General features: G+C 40.8%; 1 protein-coding gene across 4 annotated transcripts in view; it reads left to right on the forward strand.

Moving 5' to 3' along the window:
• FRMD3 (FERM domain containing 3) overlaps positions 1-25,523 on the forward strand; it is a 222,269-nt gene that overhangs the window by 161,432 nt on the left and 35,314 nt on the right. For all 4 annotated transcript variants that reach the window (XM_073345076.1, XM_073345079.1, XM_073345078.1 and 1 more), the window contains 4 exons: positions 10,744-10,831; positions 12,941-13,029; positions 16,407-16,470; positions 19,371-19,459. In XM_073345076.1, the coding sequence (XP_073201177.1) occupies positions 10,744-10,831; positions 12,941-13,029; positions 16,407-16,470; positions 19,371-19,459 (330 nt within the window). The remainder of the gene's footprint in view (positions 1-10,743; positions 10,832-12,940; positions 13,030-16,406; positions 16,471-19,370; positions 19,460-25,523) is intronic.

The raw sequence follows: 25,523 nt of genomic DNA on the forward strand, positions 1-25,523 counted from the left end.
TGATACAATACCTGCATTCACTTTAAAGGACAGAACAATAATGCTGAACATCACAAATGTTATTACTGGAATCAAAATGATTGCTCTTTGTTCAAAGACACAAATACACTGTATGGTTTACAAGGAATCATATGACTTTCTAATGGAGGATTTACCATTTTGATAACAGTGCAACAGCTGTTGACAGCCAGGATTCCCTGAGATGAGACATATGAGAAGAACTAAGACTGCTAGGGTTGTGATACTCAAATTTCCTTTTCAAGACTGTAGTGGTCTGGCATATTTTTTGCCAGTTTGACTGGAAAGTACACTAGCATGAATGTCAACAACTGAAAACGAAGGCTCTGTTACACCAAGCGTTGATTAATAATCTGTTTTTATATTTCTCACACTGAAAATAAATATCATCTTGTTATTATTTATTTATATTACTAGAGCATCTATTCATGGACCATAGTGCTAGGTGCTATATAAACAGAAGAAAATGACTGCTCCTAGCCCCAAAAGCTTGCAGTCAAAGTGTAAGACAAGAGACAACAGATGGATGCAGATGGGGAAGTACAAGGAAACAATGAGACAATGTTGGTCAGCATGATAGCAGAAGTATCAGCATGCTAGCAACATAACTTACGTTTTTTCTAGGCAATATGGCAGAGGAGAGTTTTAAGGAGGTTTTGCAGGAGGATAATTCATCTTAACATGACAGCAAATATTTTTGATGCAGCAAGTGGAAAGGCTGGAAATGATCCCTTTCCATTAGTAAATGGCAGTCTCAAGTAAAGACATTCTTTTCAAATGATACTTTAGTGGAAAAGTCAAAAATACTTTACTAAAGTATCTTCCTGGGGAAAAAAAAGACTTTTAAATAACTGTCTGTGCTGGATGTAAGTTTTCGCACAAATGTTTTGAGGCTTTTTCTTCAACACTGATCAATAACTGCCTGATGACTTACAGAGAACAAATAATTAACATAATTGTGCCATTGTATGTTTTAGAGGTGAGAGAATTTGCAGTGAAATGCTCCAACATCATCTTAATGGTCTTTGAGAGACTGTTCTGATGGGAACTGAAATTCTTAAGGAAACGTATACCTCTCTAGGTATAAAAAGAACATTTGCTTTTCTCCAGTTTTCTCTTCAATAACTTAATCTCCCAGCAAAGGTAGAGCTGCATTTGGTAGAGAAGACTGAATGTCCTTAAAAGACATCAAAAGCAAATGCTTGAAAAGGCTGTGAATCTAATTCAGTTCTCAGCTACTGTAGAAACACCTTACCTTTTAGATTTTGAGGATGTAGATTGAATAGGCCATTTCATTTTATAGAAAAAACAAATAATTGGTTGACCTTTTAGTTTTGGTTTTACTTTCTGGTTATTGTTTAGGGGAAACTAGGTAATTATTATAATAAACTTTCAACTATATCACACCTCTGTTTAGACTGATATATGCATTGTTGTACCTTTTAAGATGATGTATTACAGTTAAAAAAAGACTTTTCAATCTGGTTGCAGACAAATAAGAAATCAGTGATCATTGTGGGGTATCTTTCTTTTGAGAAGAAAATGACATCGAAGCGTTAGAAGGACCATCTTAATATGGAAAATATTTAAGTACAGTCAGTTTAAATATATTCATATATCTTTTGTTTCCATAATTTAAATAAAATGTATTCATTACCAAAATTGCATTCTGTCTGTCTGACTTATTCCTGCAATTTCAACTGGCTGTTACTTTACTACTAAATATTATCGTGTACATTCATCCTGATTTTGCAGGGCAGATACCCCTAACTCCAGGAGTCCCAGACATTTCTATGCTTAATGTTGGCATGTCTTATAAAAGCAGCTATTTTGATAGTGGTTTGTTTTGTTTTATGTGGGGACACTGAATTAAATCTGAAAGCTGTTGAAACAAGTGGCTCATATTTAGAGATGGCTGCATTTCAGTGGTGAATGAAGTGATCTTAATATTTAGTTTATCATTTAGTTTGTAAAGCATGTTCGTATCATTGGGGATGAAAATAACTACATCAAAGTAAAGATCTTGCCCTTTAACGGTGAAAATTCTTTCTATTGCTGGCATTAGAGGTATCCAAGCTGTATAGCTACTGCCCAGCCTGTGTTGCCATAGTAATACCAGACAGTTATCAGAAATGTCTGATAGAGAATGAATTTACATTCTTATGATCATTGTACTCAACATGCCCATTCTAGTATAAACTGCGTTTGGGGGAACAAGCATCAACCACAATTCACTTTGCACTTTTCAGAAGTCAGTAAAACCCTCAATATCTTCAGCATGTATTTAAATGGCTATTGTAAATCTATGGAATATTTTTAAAAAACAAACATAACCACCGGTCTGGATTAATGGGCTTCCATTTCAGTCTTGACTGACATAGGCAGATTGTTTGTTTGCTGTGCTGTGGGAGCTGCGTTGGTCTCAGTACGTAGGCAGATGAGTCTATTTGAAGTGAGAGATTTTTCCTGTCAAGAGGTTGTGAGCAGATCCCTTCAGCAGACGAACCTCAGTCTAATGGCTTTGCCTTGTCCAATTTTAAAGGAGGCAGTCATTTGTCCACTAGCATTACTTCTTTAGTCTGCCTTCTTTGAACGCCTTCTCTACAGCTAAGGAGCCAATGTGGGTTAACATCAGAGGAGACACATTGTAGGATGGGAATAGAGATTAAGCAGAATAAGGACCCAGGCCAGCACAAAATATCTGCACCCTTTCAAGCTTTGTAAGCCCTGTAACTAGTTGGTCAGAAAGTGTTTCTTTTGACAAAAATTATATACATTGTCGTATTTTTTTCTGCAATATTTTATACTGACAACCAGAAAATGGAATATTTCAGCAACAAAAGCTGAAACATTTCACTCATTTTGGCAAAAAAGATAGGTTGAAATTTTGCAGATTTTGGTTGCCAAAAATGAAAGAAAAGTTTTGGGTTTGGATTTTTGATGTAAACTCCCCAAAACATATTCAGAAAAAACGGAAACTTCCATGGGGGGAAAACAAGCAGTTTTTCATAGGAAAAAACATTTCAAAGAAATTTTTAAAAACAAGTTCAATCTGTAATTGTGTGTGAATAATGGAGGGTGGAGAGAGTGAATCAGACCAGAACTAACATTTACACAGCAAGCCTGGAGAGAATTTTTGGAGGCATTGAGTTAAGGAGCAATCTCCATATGAAACCAGCTGATGTGTCTCAGAAATGGTGACTAGAGCAGCAGTGGAACGTCTGGAGAAATCCTCTGTGTCTTTAAAAAAAACAAAACACAAAAAAATCCACCCCATACTTCTATTGTGAATAACAAGGAACAAAATTTAGATTGGTTTGCATGATTTTACTAGGAATCTCATGTGAGTCAGGAGCACATGCTGTTCAGTAGTAGGAATGACTTGCTAAAGTGGAAAAATATGGTCATCTTATGCTGTGCCATTTGTTAGAGCTGCCCAGAGACTGCTGCTTTCCCAGCAAAGTTCTCTTCTAGAAAAGGTAGTTGGAACCATGAATGTAGAAGGCATTTGTTGTCTTCTCCATGTTTATCATCCTCTAGCTGATATAGACTTTGGGGATTGGGTTCTGCTGTTCATCACAAAGCTGAATGAATCCAGATGCCTCTCTGCATTCCAGTTAAGGGTTTCTTGAGTGCAGAGGTTTTTTTGGGTTATCCAATAAAGGGGAAGTGGCCAGCTTTTTCCTTCCCCTTCTCCTTCACATTGAGAACTGTGTCCTAGGAAGTAGGTTTACTAGGGCTTTCAATTTGGGCACAGGCCAGTCTCACTGCTGTCTGTCTCCTAGGATAAGCTCCTGGAGCACAAAGTGGTTTTCATCACTGCTTTGTTATGATGGAATGTCATTATGTTGAGATACAAATATCTAAAAGGTGGTTTGCTTAAACACAGTTTGAGATAGTGTGACTTCAGAAATCTTAGTTAAGTGCTTTGAAATCTGATAAGGAACTAAAGTTGTGTTATTACTGTTGTGGTATTAAATCAAATACTGTAAATATTTGTTTTAAATGAATGATCTTCAAAATTTTATGATCAGGAATGGGAAATTTACGTAAAGAACACAAAGGATTCTGATACCTGGATGGACTTGATGTTTGTGTGTTTTCCTGGCTTTCAAATTTTCCACTAGGATTTCAGCAGTTAGGCTGTTAACTAGTTGCTGGTGTTTCTTCTTTTTCACATACAGAATAATTTAAAGCTTTTGCTCTGTTGTGATCCCCGTTGCCAGGGGAATTCCAAGAGCAGCAGTGCCATTGCTTAGATAATTTGCAATGTTTTGTCTTGCTATTTTCAATTTAAAAGACTCGGTGACAAACTACGGAACAGGGTTAGAAAGTAGTTTAGAAGATTTTTCATTCTGCACTTCTCTATAAAGTTATCTGCATGGTAATTTCATTGTAACTACTGCAAAGCAATGTAGTCAAAAATGGTATACTAACTGAGTTTAGCCCAGAAGTAAAAAAGGCACTGTTAGTAATTTTAATATATTTGTATTTAAATGGTGCCTCATTCTGATAGTTTTAGTGCTTAATCCTCCTCGTCTCCGCTCTAAAAACCTAATGCCAAGTCCTGAAGTCTTTACTTGGGTTTTAATGTAGCCTGCAATCAAAACTGTTCTTGAGCACATAGGAAGTTTGTCTGAATAAGGGCAAACTAAAAACTATGTAAGGACGTCAGCATACTAGACACATGGCTTTGTAGAATTCTCAACTAGCATGGATAAAAAAAGATTAAAAAAATCAGCAACCCCACACAATCTGGTAGCTGCCCCTGAGAAGTAAGAAATGAATCACCCAGAAAATCCTTTATAGGACACAGGCAAATCTACATAAACTTAAGAAAACTTGAATGTCTTGAGTTCTTCTAAAAGATGCCACACGTGATCTCATATAATGAGGTGGAGACCATTTCAGAGATGGAGGGCCTTCATAGAAAGTCCCTGTGATCTATCTTGCAGTACAGGATGATCAGCATCAACAACCCTGAGTGGAATCTCAAAAGGGACTTTGTTCTATGTTGTTTAAACCTGTATAACCTTAGAGGAGTGGAGGGCTCACAGCTTACATTGGTTTCAGTGGAAAGTGAGGATGCTGAACACTTACGAATATTAGATTACATGCATGCTTTTTAAGTCTTTGATCAAAAGTAGCATCTAATGTTAAGACAGTGATCAATTTGCAGCTCGCCCTGATGTTAGGATTTGACACAGGTACATTTATTTAGAAAAGGAAATGATCTCCTCACCATGAAAAGGGCCAATTAGATTATTAAGGTAAGGTTTGGTTCATTCTCATGATGATGCTTGTACAGCATAGAGGTCAAACATGTTCTGTGCCTCCATGATGATCTGTCCTGAGACAATTTTGCCATGTTATGCAGTAGGATGGCTGTGAGGGACATGTCTGTTGATGCCATCCAGCCATCATGTTTTAGGACTTCTGTGGGGTCTTTTCCATCCTGCTTTCATTGGGTCAAAGTCAAAGATATTTCTCACAGGAAAGCTCAGGCAGAATAGATGACCGTACTACCTTAGAGAGTGCTGGACATCCATTTGAGAGAGCATGATCTGTCTAGTTAGGAAGAAGCTCTCTTCATTCAACTTGAATTCATACTGTTTGATGTTTTTGATCATTTGTAGATACTTCATCTGAGTGGTGTCCAACCTCTTTATAGTGATCAGCCACAAGTCACATATTGACCAAAGCAGCATATATCCTTAGCTTCATCTCTCTGCTTATCAAGGTCTTTGATTTGTGAAAGACGTTCTCGATGAGGTACCCTCTTATTTATAACAATTTTGCAATGTGGGCTTCAAGTGCTTTCTTGTTGCTGACCATGTTATTGATGGAGAAAAGGTAGATGAAATCACTGACAATCTTGACTGGATGGTTGCCCACTAAGATTCTAGAGCCCACAGCATGTCCAAAACCACCAACTGGAAGACTTTTTTGGTTTTTCTCCAATTAATTTTCAGGCTCAGCTTTCCAGGGCTTTCAGTGCCACAGCCAGCTCATCCACTAGTTCAATAACTAGCACTATGCCATTGGGAAAATCGATGTTGGTAAGGTTCTTATCAAAGGGTATGCCTAAAATACATTTACTTAGTGTCTGGTCAAGCACTTAGTCTTTGACTGCATTGAAGAGTTCTGGGGATGCAATGCATCCTTGTCGAACACCTGATGTAATTCGGAAGAAGGCAGTTATTTTCCCATTTACAAGAATGCAGCTTGAGGAGCCATCATATAAGAGATGGAACATTCTACAGAGTTTGTCACGGAAGCCTGCAAGTTTCAAAATCAGTCAAAGCAATTCCCTGTTAATAGTGAAAAGCGGTCGTGAAATAACAGATGCAGTGTGAATGGGATGCTCGAATTTTCATGCCTTCTCCATAAGCTGGCACACTGAAGATTTGCTCTGTTGTGGAATGGCTGGGAGTGAAGCCAATTTATGGTCTTTTTTCTAAAGATATCTGAGGGTCAGGCCAATAAGACAGAAGCAAAAACTTTCCTCTGGATGGATAGAAGAGTAATGCTGCCTGACCTCAACCTCATCCCCTTCTCTAGCCTATTTCGTTGCCACAAAGCTAGGGAAAACAAAACAAAAAATGCTTCTTGTACTCCCTGGCTTTGCAATCTAATCCTTTGGTGCTTGTTCCCACTCAGGCAGCAAAGAAAAGAAAAAGAACTCCTTGCCTTTCAAGCAACCAAAATGAAAAATGTGTCCTTTTAAAATCCTGAGGTCTGTCCTTCTGGTTTAAAATAATCCCACCGCTCTGACACCATGTCAAGGCTGTCACTTTTGAATACAGAAGGTGGGGGCCTGCAAGGATTTTTAAAAAAATACTTGCCACTCCAGGCTTGTATTAAACCCCCAAGGTTACAGCTTTTCTCTGACCTTGGCTTGGTAAACGCTGCCACCACCCAAATGCAAAAAAATTCTTGGACCCAGGAAGGAGCACTTGGGAATTCCTCCCTGTGGGGTACCCTCAAGCCCTTTCTCTCTCTCTCTCTCTCCTCTCTCTCTCTCACACCCACACACACCCACCCACCCCCTCTGGGGAAGACTTGAGAAGGAAAACAAAGAAAGACCTGAGAAAGAAAACCAGCTAATCAAACACCAAAAATCCAATCCTGTTCTTAAAAAAGGTAAATTTTATTAAAAACAAAAAGGAAAAAATACATCTGGAACTTAAGCTTTTGCTAGATTTTAAAAGAGCAATTCCAAAAATTAAGAACCCAAAATAGCTTTCTTGTGGGTTAGCTTAAAGGTTACAGGCAACCAAAAGCATCTGAGGTTAGCACAGAGGAGTTCACAAGCCTTAAAAAAAAACAACCAGAAATAAACCTAATCGTGTCTTCCTAAACATTTCTAATTTACTTACATATTTGGGTTTTTAAAAGTAGTTCTGGATATGATCTGATCATTTTCATATCCAGTTCAAACTTCACACAGCATTCCTGCTGCCCATCTCTTCAGCCCAGAGAGAGCAACAGACAAAGGGCAAGTTTCTTTCCCAATTTTAAAAGTTCTGTCCTTCCCATTGGTTCTTTTGTTCAGGTGCTCACTTTTTTTCCCCTTTATCTGGTGGACTTTAACCCTTTACAGGTAAAGCAAGTAAAGAACAGCTACCAAGAGGAATTTTACAGCTAACTGGCTGGCTGTCCATCAAAGGAAGCTACCCCCACCCACTTCATTTATCACAGTTGTGCGTTAGGTTGCTTGCAAACGCAGTTGATTACCAATGGTTGGCTATAATTCCCCTGATAGAGGGCATATTGTTTTTAAAATTTTGATACTGCGCTTGACTTTAAAAACATCTCTGTATTTTGCACTTTTGTTTTCTTATTTTAATACTTTGTGCAATAGCTATTTTGAGTTATGTCTGTAATTAAGACCCAACCTCCCACCCTGCTGTGTTTTGAGTACAGCATGCGATGTGACATGCACAAAGATCATTGAATTTGGAGAGCTCTTCCCATTATGTTGGGCATGAAGGACATTAATTGTATTTTTTGATACAATTTTTTAAATATAACCTGTCTTTTAGAAATTTTAAAAGCTAGCTTCCAAAATTTCTGCTACTCCATAAAAGTGCATACTTTCCTTCCAGCAAAGGGAGACAGAAAATCCATGGATTTTCTGAGGTCGGGCTCTACTAAAAGGACCAGTTCTGAATGAGCAACCAGAACCTCTCTAGTTTCCCCCCATTTGTGTGGCTTAAACAACTGAAGTTATTTCAGTCAATTTGTGCTCTGTAATCTACAAGTATGAGGCAAAATCTTGTAGAATTTATAATATTCATTTATATTGGTCTGGCTCATTATTTCTACTTGATTTACACTACACTTCAGTAGGGTTGGTCAAAAAGAGGTACGTGGGTTTCCTCTTCTGCAAAAATTTCTGAACAAAATGAACATTTTTAGTTTTAAAATTTTTCATGGAATTTTTTCAGTGTGGCTAAATATGTTCATTTCAGATGGCTTTGTTTTCATACTTTACCCTTTTGTTTCCTACTGGAAAAAGTTGAGGAAAAGTGAAGAAATGCCTTGTTCTTCCCAATCTCTACCTCCCAAAAACCCTCACCTTGAAGTGAAATGAAAATTTTGATTTGAAAGAAAATGAATTTTTTTTCAGTTTAATAATAATAATCTGTTTGGAAGGAAACCAAAATTTGTGAAAACTCATTTCTTTCCAAAAAACTTTTTATCATGAAAAAATTCAATGAAAAATTGTTGACTAGCTCTTCTCTTATTCTCAGAGTTAATGTTTTACAATGCTCTGATGTAGATTATAAGGAACAGACATGCCAAAGTAAATAGTGAGTCAGTGAGGCACTGTTCTTCAGGAGATAGAGAGCACTAGACTGGGACTCAGGAGACTTGGGCTTTGTTCCTGGATCTCTCATCTATGGTCTTTTAGTAGAGAACGAACATAACTTAGACTTTCCTGAATAAAAAACTGGCAAAGAGACAGAAGTTAAAGCATAGAAACGAATGTGAATTTTCTTTATGGCAAGAGAACTACAGCGGGGTGCTGCAAGATTGTGTACTAGATCTGATGTTGATTAATATATTTACTAATTATTTGAAAAGAGGGGTGAGCTGTGACATAGCCAAATTTGTAGATGACAAAGGTGCTTAGGTTAGTCACCCCCAGGGAGACTGAGGAATGCCAGAGAGGAACGAAGCAAGCAAGGATAACACTGCAAGCAGCACACAGATGTAGTTCAATGTTTTGTAAATGCAAAATCATGCACATTGGAAGAAAGCATTTGAACTACTCTGACGGCTTACAGGGTACTTAACTGATTGTATCACCTCAGGACAGGGACCTGGGCAGCTCAGTGAAGTCCTTGCTTCAGTGTGCAGCTGTGGTCAAAGCAAACTAGATATTAGGATACCACAAAGAGTTGTCTCTCAAATCACCAATACCTCTCTTTGAAAATATCGGCATTCCACAGCATCTTAAAAAAATCATCTTGCACTGGTTTATAATGGAAGCTGGCAATGAAGAAATTAAAACCAGTAAAATTTGCTTCGGGGTTGACTTTGCATTCCAGGTTTTAGGCTTTAGTGAATATTTGTGGTTGATTATGGAGCGCTTCCTAAAAATAAGGCCATATAATAGAAAATAATCATAATAGAAACTGTTGAATTGGAATTCATTTGCAAATTGGATACAATTAACTTAGGCTTGAATAGAGACTGGGAATGACAGAGTCATTATGCAAGGTAACCTATTTCCCCTTGGTTCCCCCCCCCCCGCCCCGACGTTCTTGTTAAACCCTGGATTTTTGCTGGAAATGGCCCACCTTGATCATCATACACATTGTAAGGAGAGTGGTCACTTTAGATAAGCTATTACCAGCAGGAGAGTGGGTTTGTGGGGGGCGGGTGAGAGAACCTGGATTAGTGCTGGAAATGGCCCAACTTCATTATCATACACATTGTAAGGAGAGTGATCACTTTAGATAAGCTATTACCAGCAGGATAGTGGGGTGGGAGGAGGTATTTTTTCATGCTTTGTGTGTATATAAAAAGATCTTCTACACTTTCCACAGTATGCATCCGATGAAGTGAGCTGTAGCTCACGAAAGCTTATGCTCAAATAAATTGGTTAGTCTCTAAGGTGCCACAAGTACTCCTTTTCTTTTTGCAAATACAGACTAACACGGCTGTTACTCTGAAACCTGTCATAATAGAAATGCTGACAGATTTTAAACTACGGTGGTGGTAGTGGGGTTTGCTATAATTAGGCATGCGTCTCAGTAGTCTGTGTAATATGATTGCCTTGTCAATATCCTGAGCTGGAAGGAATGTATCTTAATCTGGACAATCCTTTTAAATTAGTTTGGGAGGTTGTGTGTGGAAAAAACAGCTGCTGAGGTTTATTTCATGGTAAGACTCGACTTGTGCGTACACAAGAACATTTCATGGATACTTGATAACCCTGATTAACTGCACAGATCACTGGAGTCCTGGCAGTATGCAAAAACCATCAAAACTTAATCTGAAAAGACTAGGCATTAGGGCAGAGCACCAGCAGAAGTCACATGAAAGATCTCAGAGTTCCCTCTTTGAAATGTTATATGGTTGAAATTGTGTACGTGTTGGTAGGTCTTTTCTTTCTTTGTCTGGTTTTGATGACTGTGGCCTACTGAACTGAACCGAATTATACATTTTTCCTTGTTTTTGTTAAACTGATACATTTGCATTGTGTAATTTCAGAGGACGGAGCCCAGCTGTTGCTGAATTTAATTTACTACTGAAAGCACATTCTTTGGAAACCTATGGTGTTGATCCCCATCCTTGCAAGGTAATAGTTCAGGGTTTTTAAACCTAAATTATCTTACAGGTTAATAAAACCATCAGATTCAATGAATTAGTCCCATTTTTATCCAGCCATGTGTACTAAAACATTTCTAAAAGAGCCTCCCCAGAAAGTGAGAGATGTTGCAGCTTTGTAAAATGTTGGTTGACAAACACCTATGTGTCAGTCCCAGAAGACCTATGTGTCTTGCATAGGCAGTATTTCATAGTATGACACTCTAGCGTGCTCTGTCAGTATGAGGAGATTTTTGAGGGGTCCTGGCAGGTCACAAGTACTGTAATTCCATCCCAACCATGTGAACAACTTGTAGTTCTGTGCTGTCCTCTTACAACAGTTATTACTCAAACTGTTTCTAGTCAACAGAAAATAGCCTAATTAAACATATTAAGTAGAGTATATTTTGCCAGGTGTACTGTGGGAAAAGTTTTGATAACTGATAATTTCTTTGCCATTCCAAACACTCTTAATGCCATCTTATGGAGGGGTTTACTAAGTTTTCAATCTTATATGGCGCATGCAATTCTTGAGAAACAGTATATTAGAGTTAAACAAATACTCTAGATGGGAAATACTTGACATTTTCCAAGAATTTCAGTAACAGTGTTACTGTTGTCCAGAAGCCGCCACCAATTGCTAGGACTTCTAGGCTGACATTTCAAACACAAGTGTTTCAGTTGCAGCAGCCACATATACAAACCATAACACAAACAGGAAATTGCATATACAAAAGGGTGAATTGGACATGTACTTATGTATTCAACTTCACAGTCCACTACTATTCTGTGTTTCTTTTACAAAGGTGTCTTTGGTTATAACCACTAGTTGTCTCATGTACAAATGAAGCCACCATACATCTGCGTTTTTGAGTGATGGTGCATTGCCTGTATAATTTGCTTTTAAGGTTGCCCGTTTTTATGATGCTCTAATTGTTACTTTGCATTGTTATATTTCAACAAAACTGCATTCCAACATGGTTTATGGGGCAAACTAAGTGACCTATAGATCCCACGCACACATGTAGCAGTTTACAGTGCTCACCATTAAACGGTCAACCCTTATCCAAAGCGGTATCTGCATTATTGCAGGTATTTCTATTCTAAATTAGGTATGGGGCCCGATCCAAAGCCCACTGAAGTCAATGAAAAGACTTCCCTTTACCTCAGTGAGCTTTGGATGACAACCATTCTGCATTATTTTAGATGTCATCGTATGGGTATTATAGACTTTTTAATAGTAATCACAATAGGGTACTTACATTTGAAACTGTGTCCCTCTGTGTTTTTGCTTTTACCTTCCACAGGAAGCTTAAAAAAACCCTAATATTCTTTGACTGCATAATAATTTGAAATAAAGCTTCTAGAACAGTGAGGCAGATTATGCCAGGCAAATGAGAGTTTGGAAATAGGCATAGGAAAGCTGGTTAGTGTAAAACAAACGGACTTAAACTTTTGCTCAAAAAAATTGAATCCCACCTTTCCTTTGTGGAATTCAAAAAAAAGTTTGGTGTACTAATTTAAAAGAAAACCACTTATATTTGCACTTCTGGTTTCCACCAAAATTGGAAATATCTAAATACAGCAAGAAAGACTGTCTTGTGTCAGTATTTCCAGCACAGACGATATTGTGAAGTATTGGAAATCACATGAGAGAGTTTTTTCCTACGAATTTCAAGGCTGAAGGACATAAGATGAGAATACCACGTCTGGGCAAAACTGAATCCCTTGCTTGTATTGGTGAGCATTCTGTTATGAAATGGGACTATTTGTGTATGTATTCGTAGAAAAGAATAAGCCTTTAAGTGCTACCATTGTGCCAAAATCTACATGTGAAGAAAAAGCATAAGACTGTTTTATCCAGTCAAATAGTAAGAAACAAACAAGACTTTTTATAGCTGGTGATTGAACTTAGATGTTGAGAAAAAAAATTAGTTGACTGTTAAGGCTTAGTCCTAAGAAAAACACAGATACCATGTCTGTGACTGCAATGGACTAAGACTTTACACCATCAACCATGAATGTTATATATTGGGGGGCGGAGAGGGGGGAACCAAACAAACAAATAGCTTTAATTTGTGTTTTTTTCTCTTATTTTAAGGATTCAACCGGGACCACTACCTTTTTAGGATTCACAGCAACAGGCTTTGTAGTTTTCCAGGGAAATAAAAGAATTCATTTGTTAAAATGGTAAGCATATCAACTAATTAGATTATTAAATATTCTTTTATTTGTGTTTTCCCCCCTAATTCCTTTAAGGAAACTAGAGGTGGAATATTGAAGATTCACTTCTTCTCCCTTTCGCATTTTATTTTTCCAAGGATTTTTAGATCACATATGAAAAAGAAATTGGTCTCATTCTACTTCTTACTGGAAATTAGTCTACATGACAAACTTGAATAAGTCAAACTAATTGACAGAGATGCTCAAAAATTGAATAGCTATGACGTTGGAGGTATAATGGCAGGGGTGCATAGGAAGGTTTCACAATTCCTACTACATTATGCTTGGCTCTTGAATGTGCTGTCAATTTCTCATTCAAATATGAATAAAAATAGGATTTTTTAAAGAAGGACTTAAGGTGGGAGAGGAGGTGGGATTTTATATGTTTATAAATGATCATTCCCTTTCAGATTTCTAAATATAAGTAGATTTGGTCCTAATGTTTTTTCTTTCTTAAGGCAACTTGCTTCATATCTCAAGGATTTCACTGTTATAGGGCACATCTGAAGCTATGACAACATTAGTGAAGGCAGATTGAAGCTCCCTTGCCAGCATTTCCAGTCTTTCATAACATCTTCGGCTTTTCGGAGGTTGATGGAATAACTTAGAAATTATGGTGTACTCCACTTATTTTCATTTTAAATAGCTATGATGAGCAAAATGGATTATGCAGAAGGTCAATGGTCAAGTTCTAGAATAGGCCACTACTTTGATTAGAATTATTGGCAGTTATAGTTGTATTTGGTGTGGCATACAGCCAGGTCTTTGGCACAGGCTAATTTCCCTTTATATCACTCCATTGGTACAAGAGAATTACTGCTGCCCCAGAGGGGGATTCTCTTGTCATAGCCTAATCCCATACCTTCCAACATTCTTGGAGCAAACCCTAGTACTTTCAAGTCTTCATAAATGTGTACAATTTTGAATAATTCTGTAGATACATACCAAGACTAAGAGAAAGAAGGATAGAGGAAAGAAGAAATGCAAAAGTCTTCAGAATTTCATATTCTTTGCCATTTGTTTCCTGGAAAATTGTTTTATTCGTCTCATCCTATTACCAGGATTTAGTTCCAGCTCCCCAATCATCTACATTGCAAAATAACCCCTTCTTCCAAATCAGTTTAATTTTGCTAATTGCTAATAAAAGCAGCTCCATTCAAAATAACCACCTTCATTGCAAGATAAAACCAAACGCCGCTCCAAAAACCAACACTCCATGCCAATTTAATTGCAAAACATCCCCACACACATACTGAAAGTATTGTGGGGAGCACTGGGAGAGTTTTCATTGACGCCTCAGCCATCCTCCCCATTTTAACTCCAAAGGTTTAAGTGGGAAGTTCAAGTAATCAGAGAAATTGCTGAACCGATGACAGGAGCAACTGCCTCCTAGATGGCTCTTCACACAAAATATTCCCAGAGCATCATCTTAGAAGGGGATGGAACAGAGCTGTCATTGATTGCCATTCCCCAAGAGGTGGGGGAATAGGGAAGAGAAGCCGTACAGATGGGGATTTCTCTGTAGACTGTTTTTTTTCCTACAGATGTACAGAAACATCTAAAAACCCATAAAGTTGGCCAGTCTGGAATCCCCCGCTTGCCTAAAGTCAGAGTAGCCACCTCTATCTATTTCTCTAAACTGCAGTCAAATGAAAGCATTCTTGGGGATGGGGCTAGGGGTCTGGTTGAGATGTGGTTGGAGCACATGGTGATCTGCAACCTTTAGGCATCTTCCCTTGTGTTCAAACCTTTCATTGTGTACTGGCAAAACATGCTCATCTCAAATAAATGGGTCAGTCAAAAAAGAAAAAAGCAGCAAAATATTAGGCTTATCACAGAGGCTCAATTAAAATGTCTGAGTAATCCTCCGTCCTTTCATTGATACGGTACATTTATGATTAAAATGCAGTACCTGTTAGAAAGTTTTTTCTTTGTAGCACATTCCTCTTTGCATCTAGAATCTCTTCAGCGCCAACCATTTGCTTGCTAAAGTCTTAGAAATGTTTGAGAAACTACAGTAATTTTAATAGTTTTATTCATTTAATAATTTATCATGCAATTAAATGAAAATACATAAACTAGGAGGGGAAGGAGGTTATTGCACTACTGATATGTCCTCTTTTAGTGGTTTAAATCTTGATTAGGACACACAGTAAAATATATGTTTTATCTCATTGTACCCAATATTAGAGATACTAAGCATCATAAAAACCCATGCATTTTGGCATATTATGAGCTATTTGTAAGTGTTCAGATACAATGATGAGTGACATCAATGCATAAATAAGCAGATATGCGAATAGATGGGATATTGCTGGTGAGAAATAAGATGCATTTGCAGCATTCTGTATGGAAACTTCCAGACCTTTCTGTGCAGCATCTGGCTCCTAAAGGTTTTACCTGTTCTTCATTTTAAGTACCAAATGGGTTCCAAGATTTTAAAGATAAGAAAAATTCTGAAGCATAAATATAAGTTCTTATTGGAAAACCCAGGAAGTGGGTGGGCGCAAGCCCACCCACTGCTAAAGGCCCCTCCCCCAGCCTAGCGGGAGGGACCACTGGACCCAGGGACCAACTGATTATGGGGGACAACTAATGAAAAACAAGGACTGGAGTGAGGGTCAGAGGTTCAAAATGAGGATACCGAGCAGAGAACCCATTGCTCCTCATAGCTGTTGAGGAAGCCAGCGGACGCTGCCCAGTGGAACTCTGTCCGGATGCGTGAAACTAGGGAGGAACAGAATAGGCCCCGCAGTCGCAGAGCACCCCCTCATCCAACATCCTCCTCCTGGTATTGTAGACAGAGACTTTGGCCAGAGCTAGGAGGAGGTTGACGAGGAGGTCTCGCGACTTCGTGGGGCCACGGATAGGGTGTGCAAAGAGGAACAAGTGTGGGGAAAGGTGTAGCCAGAACCTCAACAAGAGGTTCTGGAGGAGCTGGAATAGGGGCTGCAACCTGGCGCATTCGAGATAGGCATGCGCCAGGTTCTCCCTCACGCTGCAAAAGGGGCAGGCCTCAGGTGTAGGGGTGAACCGCGCCAGGTGCACGCCCACGCTCAAATAAATGTAAGTTTCTCTTTCCTCCCTGGTCCAAAGGAACTCTTTAAAGGCTCACAACAATGTGGAAAGCATAACACCCCAAGTCTATATTCTCTACTCTGAGGAAAATTAGTATATTATTTGCTCTAGCACTATGGATTTTACATTATTTACCAAGAGTGCACTGTTGATGAGATAATAACAGCCTGCTCTACATTTGTGAATCAGTTAAATTTGCATGAAAATGCACATCACTTTTGTTCACTGCAATTTTTTCCTTTACTTAAAAGTTGTTTTCTTTTTAGGGCTGATGTCTGTAAATTGAAATTTGAAGGGAAGACATTTTATGTGCTTGGAACTCAGAAAGAGGTTGGATATTAGTTTTATACTAAATTTGTATGAGTGATTTAGATTTAGTTTTAAAAAGTCACTAGTGTATTTTAATTTTAAAACAGGTTTTTTAACAGATGGTTTGACAAATTGTATTTCATATATTGTAGATTACATGTAAAATAAAAATAAACTTGTGATTGTTTATTGTTTGGGAAAAAGGTATCTAACTTGACAAAGGGATTAGATCTGACAACACCTATTAGGTTAATCTAATCCAACCATGCAGTGCAGGGATTTTTCCGTATAATTTGTTCCCTAGTGTTTACCTAGTCTAATTTTAAGGGTCAAATTACCTAAATGTGGGAATTGCACCAGCATAAAATAGGAGCCCCTGACCCCTATGGTTAAATTTTCAAGTGGGCTATGTCACAGGGTGCAGACTCACCCAGCAGCACCTCCTGCTGGTCATCATCAGGAAATTAGCATCCAGCCTCCAGAGCGCCTCCTTCAGGCCAGTGTCTCGCCGCCCCTGGCCCCCATGTCCCTCCTGGACCCTGGTGCCCTTGTTTTGGGTGCTGCCCCCTGGCAGTACCTCCACAGTTCTGGGTCTCCCCCTCCCATGTGAACCTCCACCCACTATCTCCACCTCACCTCCATCTTAGGCTACTGCCAGTCACCAACTAGCCCCTCTGCTCCCTGGGGCAGACTGCAGTATAAGCCACTCATTAGAGGCGAGGGGGTTTGGACCTGCTGCCTCTACAGCCCCCATACCTAATAGGGCTTTCCAGGCTGGAGCTCCCAGCTCCTCTGGCCCTTCCCCAGCCCTGCGCATCCTGCTCAGCAGCTTGTAGCCATGCCCTTCTCCCTGTGCCTATAGAGGGAGACTCTGCTGAAACTTCCGGCTCAAAGCCTTTGTAGAGCCAGCTGGGCGCTGATTGGGGCATGGCCCTCAGCTGCCACCATTTACCCCAATCAGCCAGGGTTTTACTTCCTGCCCCAGCCCTCTGCGGGGCTTTTCCAATCCTTTCAGGGCTGGAGTGGGTGCTCACCTTGCTACAGCGGTTACAGGGTGGACTGGGATTTTTAGGAGGGAACTGGCAGGCCACTTGAGCCTTATTAACAGTCTAACTATGGGGCCTGACAGAGGGCAACTGGTTTCTAGAGAGAGGGGGAACCAGGGAGAGGATGCTGTGGTTGTTACTGTAAAAGAGCTGCAGTGAGCAGAAGGCTCCTGCAGTGACTCTGAGAAACCAGGGGACCAGCAAAGGGGGTTTGCCTGCTGATGTCTACACTAGAATAAAAAACCCGTGGCCCAGCCATAGCTGGCTCAGGATCCACTGACTGGGGCTTGCTGGGCTCAGGCTGTGGGCTTAAAGATAGCTGTATAGATGCTCAGTCTTGGGCTGGAGCCCAGGCTCTGGGATCCTACCCCCTCTTTGGGTCCCAGAGCTCGGGCTCCAGCCTGAATCCAGATGTCTACACAGCAGTTTTACAGTCTCACAGCTGAAGCCCTGTGAGCCTGAGTCAGCTGACTGGGGCCAGCCGTGGGTGTTTAACTGCTGTATAGATATACCCTCAGAGCCAGAGCGAGTTGGACAAAGCAGACATGGATCAGTGGAAGACTTAAGAGGAGCCTTGGTGTGATTGCTTGAATTATGTTGGGATTTTGAGGACAGTTTGAATTATTTTGACTTTTATGTTAATAAGCCAGAACCCAAGAAAGGCTGCTGCTGTTTGACTTGTGAAACCTTCTGGGAGTTGAGTCCAGAAAGGCAAACTGAAGCTGGGTGCTATAGAGTCACCCCAGACACAAGAAGCACTCAGGAGGCAGCTGACCCTGTTACATGGGCCTTAAATCAGACTTGAATTTTAAAGTCTCTTGATTGTTTGGGAGCCTTCTGATTTGAGGTGCATCCTGCTGGACTCCCAAGCAGCTGAGTGGGAGAACTGCAGACTTGTGGGAAAAGCTCACTATCTAGTGTCTGTATAGTTAGTTTCTTCTAGTATTTGTTCATTCTCCAGTGTTCTGACCACAGAGGCTCTGCCTAGAGCATACCTCTTAACCTGCCCATGACCTTCAGGCTGGTAGAGTAATGCAGGTCAGAGTGATGTTGGGCATCGCTGTCTCTAAGGCTATGGCCATGTTGAGGACCACAATCTAGACGGGGGAAGGAGGATGGAAGAAAGAAGCTAGACACAGGGAACCAGAAACTAGAGGGGGAATATAGAATGAACCATGGTATGGGGGGAGTCAGTCCAGGGAAATAGGGAGATTTAAATGAGGAAAGCTGGTTGGGGGTGGGGGAAGCTTGAAGTAGTGGATAAAGAGTCAAAGATAGGGATGGACATAGTAGTGAGGAAGAGAGCCGGTCAGCAGGGAGAATGGGTAGCCAGAGAGACGGAAGGAGGACGGGGGGGAGGGCCTATGTGGAGAACAAGAACAAGAGAGGAGAACATAGTGGAAAGTCAAGGGGGAGCCAGGTCAGAGGGTGGGGGGAACTCAAGAAGGAAGTGATGGCTTTGAGGGAGAGAATTTATTATCTTTATATGCAGAAGAAGCAAAGAATTCAAGGATTTGACAGGGGAGTTGAGGTAATGCATATTCATTAAATATGAAAATTGGGATGTTGCTTCAGTTGCGTAAAACTCAGCTTTCTCTACCTACAGCTAAAATGGGTATGACCTTGAGTCCATTTCTCTCTTAACAAATCACTCAACCATCTCCTTCTCCCCCACAAAAGTAGCTTGGTTATGTGAAAAATCCATTTTCACAGATAGAGGGGAAAATCAAGTGCAAATGGGTTGCAATGAAGTGTGGATTGATGTCACTTAGGAAAATTTGGTCCTAAATGTTTCTAGTGGACAGAGTTTCTATCCGTTCCACAGTCTCAAAGAATTCAACTTTTATGTTTTTTCTTATTTTTTTCTACACTTAGAAAAAGGCTATGTTGTCATTTCATACCTCTACACCAGCAGCCTGCAAGCATCTTTGGAAGTGTGGGGTGGAGAACCAGGCTTTTTATAAGTAAGTAAATCTACATCAGTTCATCATTGTAAAAGGAAAGCGTGTGAACTAGGGTAGAAGATGGTTCCATGTGAAATTTTCTATGTGTCTTTAACAGGATGGAAGACAAAACCAGTATTGCTGCATCATTAAATGTAGATGCCAAAAAAGCATATTTGGATAAATATGCAAATTGGTATACTAGGAGGTGAGGTAGTACTTCATTACAAACGAGGATAATAGTTGAGGAGGCATTTGGTGCTTTTTAGGGTGGAGGATCAAGAACTTTCTTCCAAATAGCTAAGATTGTAGCAGCAATGTGTAGCTAAGTGAACAGGATGACAGACCAGGAGTCAGGGAACATGGATATTACTCTTGGTTCAGCTGTTGACCACCTCTGCAAACTTGAGCAAGGCACTTAACTGTTTCTCCTCTGAGTAACATGGTGAGAATAATTCTACCTACCTCTGTTAAGTGCTTTGAGATCTATGCTAGGAGAGTGCTGAGCCGTAAGTATTATTCTTACGGGCATTTTTGAATAAACATTATTTTCCAGTGAAGCCACAAGGGCTGGTAACTGGTGACTAGGAATTCCACAGCATGGGTTAATAGACTTCAAAAAGGTGGACCTCCTGTTGGATGCATTTGGGAAAGTCGCCACTCATCTAGTTCAAAAAGTAAATGGCTATAAATCAGTTGCAAGAGAAGGAAGAAGTCCAGAAACTATCCCCTCTCTTACACCTCAAAAGATACCATGCAGATAAATCATCAAAGGTACTCATTCATTTTTTTCCTTTCCCCAGTTTACTTAATTAGATCTTTCGCCTTGTATACTAACATTTCCCTTTGGACATGTTCTTTTTATTCCTGCTACTTTGAGTTTCTTTACAGCATCTGGCATACTTTGTTTTGTAAAAATGCTGTGTCTTTGGTGCTTGCAAAGTAGCCAACACTGAGGGGAGGGGGAATGACTTGTGACTGGGGAGATAGAATTTGTGTCTTAACAAGGTTGTTAATTATCTGTTTTATGTTGAAGCAGATTCTTTCTTTCAGTTTAACACGGATGCAACAGTGTATTGAATGAAAGGCATAAAATATAGGCCTGTTACAATACAGCCATTAATTTAGTTATATTCCATTTGAAAACTATGTTTGAAGCTGAATCATTACAGAGGTTCTACTTAAGAACATTCTTCACCTTTAGACAGTAGGAGCTGTCAAAGTATGAATGTCCAATGTGGACTGGTATAAAATATCATCTGACATTTTGCTGTCCAAGTAGCAATATTCATAATGTGGGTCTCAGGCATCATTACCCCATCTACTCTTTTCCTTGCCACACTCTCCTTGTGGCTTCCATACAACCCTGTGAGGTTGTTTCGTCAAGTTTTTGAAAATATACTCTCCTGTTTCATTTCAGTGTCTGTAGACCGAGTGGAAGTATGTTACTAATTGAGAAGGTGAGGATTGGAAGTAGCATTCCATGGACAGGAGTACACTGGTAGATTAGATTAGTGGTTGCTATAAATAAACAGTCTACAGAGTTAAAATGAAATGAAGATAGGTTGCATAGCATTGCAAACCATCTACACTCAAAACCTACTAATGTGCTACAAGAAAGAAGGAAGTATTTCCTTAGCCTGCTGGAGGAAGTTGAGGGATTTTTCTGGCTGTTCTGGCAGAAAAGGTGGGGGAGTAGCACTGTATGTAAGGGAGCAGTATGACTGCTCAGAGCTCCGGTACGAAACTGCAGAAAAACCTGAGTGTCTCTGGATTAAGTTTAGAAGTGTGTGCAACAAGAGTGATGTAGTGGTGGGAGTCTGCTATAGACCACCGGACCAGGGGGATGAGGTGGATGAGGCTTTCTTCCGGCAGCTCACGGAAGCTACTAGATCGCATGCCCTGATTCTCATGGGTGACTTTAATTTTCCTGATATCTGCTGGGAGAGCAATACAGCGGTGCATAGACAATCCAGGAAGTTTTTGGAAAGCGTAGGGGACAATTTCCTGGCGCAAGTGCTAGAGGAGCCAACTAGGGGGGGTGCTTTTCTTGACCTGCTGCTCACAAACCGGGTAGAATTAGTGGGGGAAGCAAAAGTGGATGGGAGGCAGTGACCATGAGTTGGTTGAGTTCAGGATCCTGATGCAGGGAAGAAAGGTAAGCAGCAGGATACGGACCCTGGACTTCAGGAAAGCAGACTTCGACTCCCTCAGGGAACGGATGGCCAGGATCCCCTGGGGGACTAACTTGAAGGGGAAAGGAGTCCAGGAGAGCTGGCTGTATTTCAAGGAATCCCTGTTGAGGTTACAGGGACAAACCATCCCGATGAGTCGAAAGAATAGTAAATATGGCAGGCGACCAACTTGGCTTAATGGTGAAATCCTAGCGGATCTTAAACATAAAAAAGAAGCTTACAAGAAGTGGAAGGTTGGACATATGACCAGGGAAGAGTATAAAAATATTGCTCGGGCATGTAGGAATGTTATCAGGAGGGCCAAATCGCACCTGGAGCTGCAGCTAGCCAGAGATGTCAAGAGTAACAAGAAGGGTTTCTTCAGGTATGTTGGCAACAAGAAGAAAGCCAAGGAATGTGTGGGCCCCTTACTGAATGAGGGAGGCAACCTAGTGACAGAGGATGTGGAAAAAGCTAATGTACTCAATGCTTTTTTTGCCTCTGTTTTCACTAACAAGGTCAGCTCCCAGACTGCTGCGCTGGGCATCACAAAATGCGGAAGAGATGGCCAGCCCTCTGTGGAGATAGAGGCGGTTAGGGACTATTTAGAAAAGCTGGACGTGCACAAGTCCATGGGGCCGGACGAGTTGCATCCGAGAGTGCTGAAGGAATTGGCGGCTGTGATTGCAGAGCCACTGGCCATTATCTTTGAAAACTCGTGGCGAACCGGGGAAGTCCCGGATGACTGGAAAAAGGCTAATGTAGTGCCAATCTTTAAAAAAGGGAAGAAGGAAGATCCTGGGAACTACAGGCCAGTCAGCCTCACCTCAGTCCCTGGAAAAATCATGGAGCAGGTCCTCAAAGAATCAATCCTGAAGCACTTGCATGAGAGGAAAGTGATCAGGAACAGCCAGCATGGATTCACCAAGGGAAGGTCATGCCTGACTAATCTAATCGCCTTTTATGATGAGATTACTGGTTCTGTGGATGAAGGGAAAGCAGTGGATGTATTGTTTCTTGACTTTAGCAAAGCTTTTGACACGGTCTCCCATAGTATTCTTGTCAGCAAGGTAAGGAAGTATGGGCTGGATGAATGCACTATAAGGTGGGTAGAAAGCTGGCTAAATTGTCGGGCTCAACGGGTAGTGATCAATGGCTCCATGTCTAGTTGGCAGCCGGTATCAAGTGGAGTGCCCCAAGGGTCGGTCCTGGGGCCGGTTTTATTCAATATCTTCATAAATGATCTGGAGGATGGTGTGGATTGCACTCTCAGCAAATTTGCGGATGATACTAAACTGGGAGGAGTGGTAGATACGCTGGAGGGGAGGGATAGGATACAGAAGGACCTAGACCAATTGGAAGATTGGGCCAAAAGGAATCTGATGAGGTTCAATAAGGATAAGTGCAGGGTCCTGCACTTAGGACGGAAGAACCCAATGCACAGCTACAGACTAGGGACCGAATGGCTAGGCAGCAGTTCTGCAGAAAAGGACCTAGGGGTGACAGTGGACGAGAAGCTGGATATGAGTCAGCAGTGTGCCCTTGTTGCCAAGAAGGCCAATGGCATTTTGGGATGTATAAGTAGGGGCATAGCGAGCAGATCGAGGGACGTGATCGTTCCCCTCTATTCGACATTGGTGAGGCCTCATCTGGAGTACTGTGTCCAGTTTTGGGCCCCACACTTCAAGAAGGATGTGGATAAATTGGAGAGAGTCCAGCGAAGGGCAACAAAAATGATTAGGGGACTGGAACACATGAGTTATGAGGAGAGGCTGAGGGAGCTGGGATTGTTTAGCCTGCAGAAGAGAAGAATGAGGGGGGATTTGATAGCTGCTTTCAACTACCTGAAAGGGGGTTCCAAAGAGGATGGCTCTAGACTGTTCTCAATGGTAGCAGATGACAGAACGAGGAGTAATGGTCTCAAGTTGCAGTGGGGGAGGTTTAGATTGGATATTAGGAAAAACTTTTTCACTAAGAGGGTGGTGAAACACTGGAATGCGTTACCTAGGGAGGTGGTAGAATCTCCTTCCTTAGAGGTTTTTAAGGTCAGGCTTGACAAAGCCCTGGCTGGGATGATTTAACTGGGAATTGGTCCTGCTTTGAGCGGGGGGTTGGACTAGATGACCTTCTGGGGTCCCTTCCAACCCTGATATTCTATGATTCTATGATTCTATGATTAATGAGTAATGTGGGAGAATGTGAAGATTTATGAAGACATTATAAAATTGATAACAGAGCTGAGGAGACCAGAAAAGGGCCAGTAGAGCCAGAAGACTGCAAAGTCAGGGAGATGAGAGGAGCACAAGGGGGCCATAGACAGTAAAGAAAGCTGGCCCAATGGCTCATAGGAAAGAGTCAAAAAGAAGCCTGGAGGGACCAAAGAAAACTGTGAACCAAAGCCTAGGATAATAGTATAGAACCAGCAAAGACAGATTTGGGATTCAGAGAAACCTCCCACCTTTTCACCCAGAATTGGGGAATTTTAAAAAATTGCTGGTGTTTCTGAACATAAAGTTCTTTATGAAATTGGACGTTGCCAATTAAGTAGTGGAACGCCAATTCTGGGCCTGGCAAACAAGCACAGACTGGTGGGACTGCATAGTGTTGCAGGTATGGGATGATTCCCAGTGGCTGCAAAACTTTCATATGTGTAAGGCCACTTTCATGGAACTTTGTGAGTTGCTTTCCCCCGCCCTGAAGCACAGGAATACCGAGATGAGACCTGCCCTGAGTGGCAATAGCCCTGTGGAAGTTTGCAACACCTGACTGCTACCGGTCAGTCAGGAATCAATTCGGAGTGGGAAAATCTACAGTGGGGGCTGCTGGATCCAAGTAGCCAGGGCAATCAATAACCTGTTAACAAAGGTAGTGACTTTTGGAAATGTACAGCTCATAGTGGATAGCTTTGCTGCAATGGGGTTCCCTAACTGTGGTGGGACGATAGACAGAACCCATATCCCTATCTTGGCACCGGACCACCTTGCCAAACAGTACATAAACTGCACTGTAAGTGCATAAACTTACCCTAGGGAGGTGGTGGAATCTCCTTCCTTAGAGGTTTTTAAGGTCAGGCTTGGTCCTGCTTTGAGCAGGGGGTTGGACTAGATGACCTCCTGAGGTCCCTTCCAACTCTGATATTCTATGATTCTAAGTGATACAACAGCATAATATTTGTGCAGCCCTGCTGAAAGTCTAACCAAGATAAAATTGGACTCTATGAATAGTTCTACTTTGGAACATTACATACAGTACAAACCCTGTAGACTGGCTACACAAAATTACTTACAATCAATTTGCTACCCAAAAAATATTTTCATTTAAAAAAAAACCAAACAGACTTGCATGCAATTCCTGCTGGTGAGACATTCCCTTGGTTAAATTTGAATCATGGTTTCAAGCTTTCTTTTCAACCATAATAAGTAGAAACTTCACTCTTTTAAAAATGAAGGCTGAGATTCTGTTCTCTTCATGTGACTCTAGGAGCTGGGGACCTAGACATCCCTATGCCTTAATCATGCCTTGTATTAAAATATTTGTGTGATTAATTGCACACAGCTATAAATAAGAGTTTCTTCAAGGTTGGGGAAGAAATATGAAATCCACCTGACATTTCAAAACTACAAAATAGCAGAGAGGTTGGCATATCTGGAGCCATATTGTTCCTTGATGTTCATAAGCCAGACCCCCTCCCTCCCTCAAGCTCTGATTAATGTAGCCAAAGGCTGTTGCATGCTGATTCAAAGTGACTGGACTAGGTAGACTCTACATGTACATAGACTGTGTGAAGACACAGAAAATGTTTTCTGGCTGTTTTCTGAGTGAGGAACTCCTGTTCTTTTGTTTCATATTTGTTTCAGTAATACCAGCATGCTTACTGCAGCATCCATGTGGGGAGTCCTTGTGTGGCTTGC

This window comes from Lepidochelys kempii, chromosome 5 (genome assembly GCF_965140265.1).
Source record: "Lepidochelys kempii isolate rLepKem1 chromosome 5, rLepKem1.hap2, whole genome shotgun sequence".
Lineage (NCBI taxonomy): Eukaryota > Metazoa > Chordata > Testudines > Cheloniidae > Lepidochelys > Lepidochelys kempii.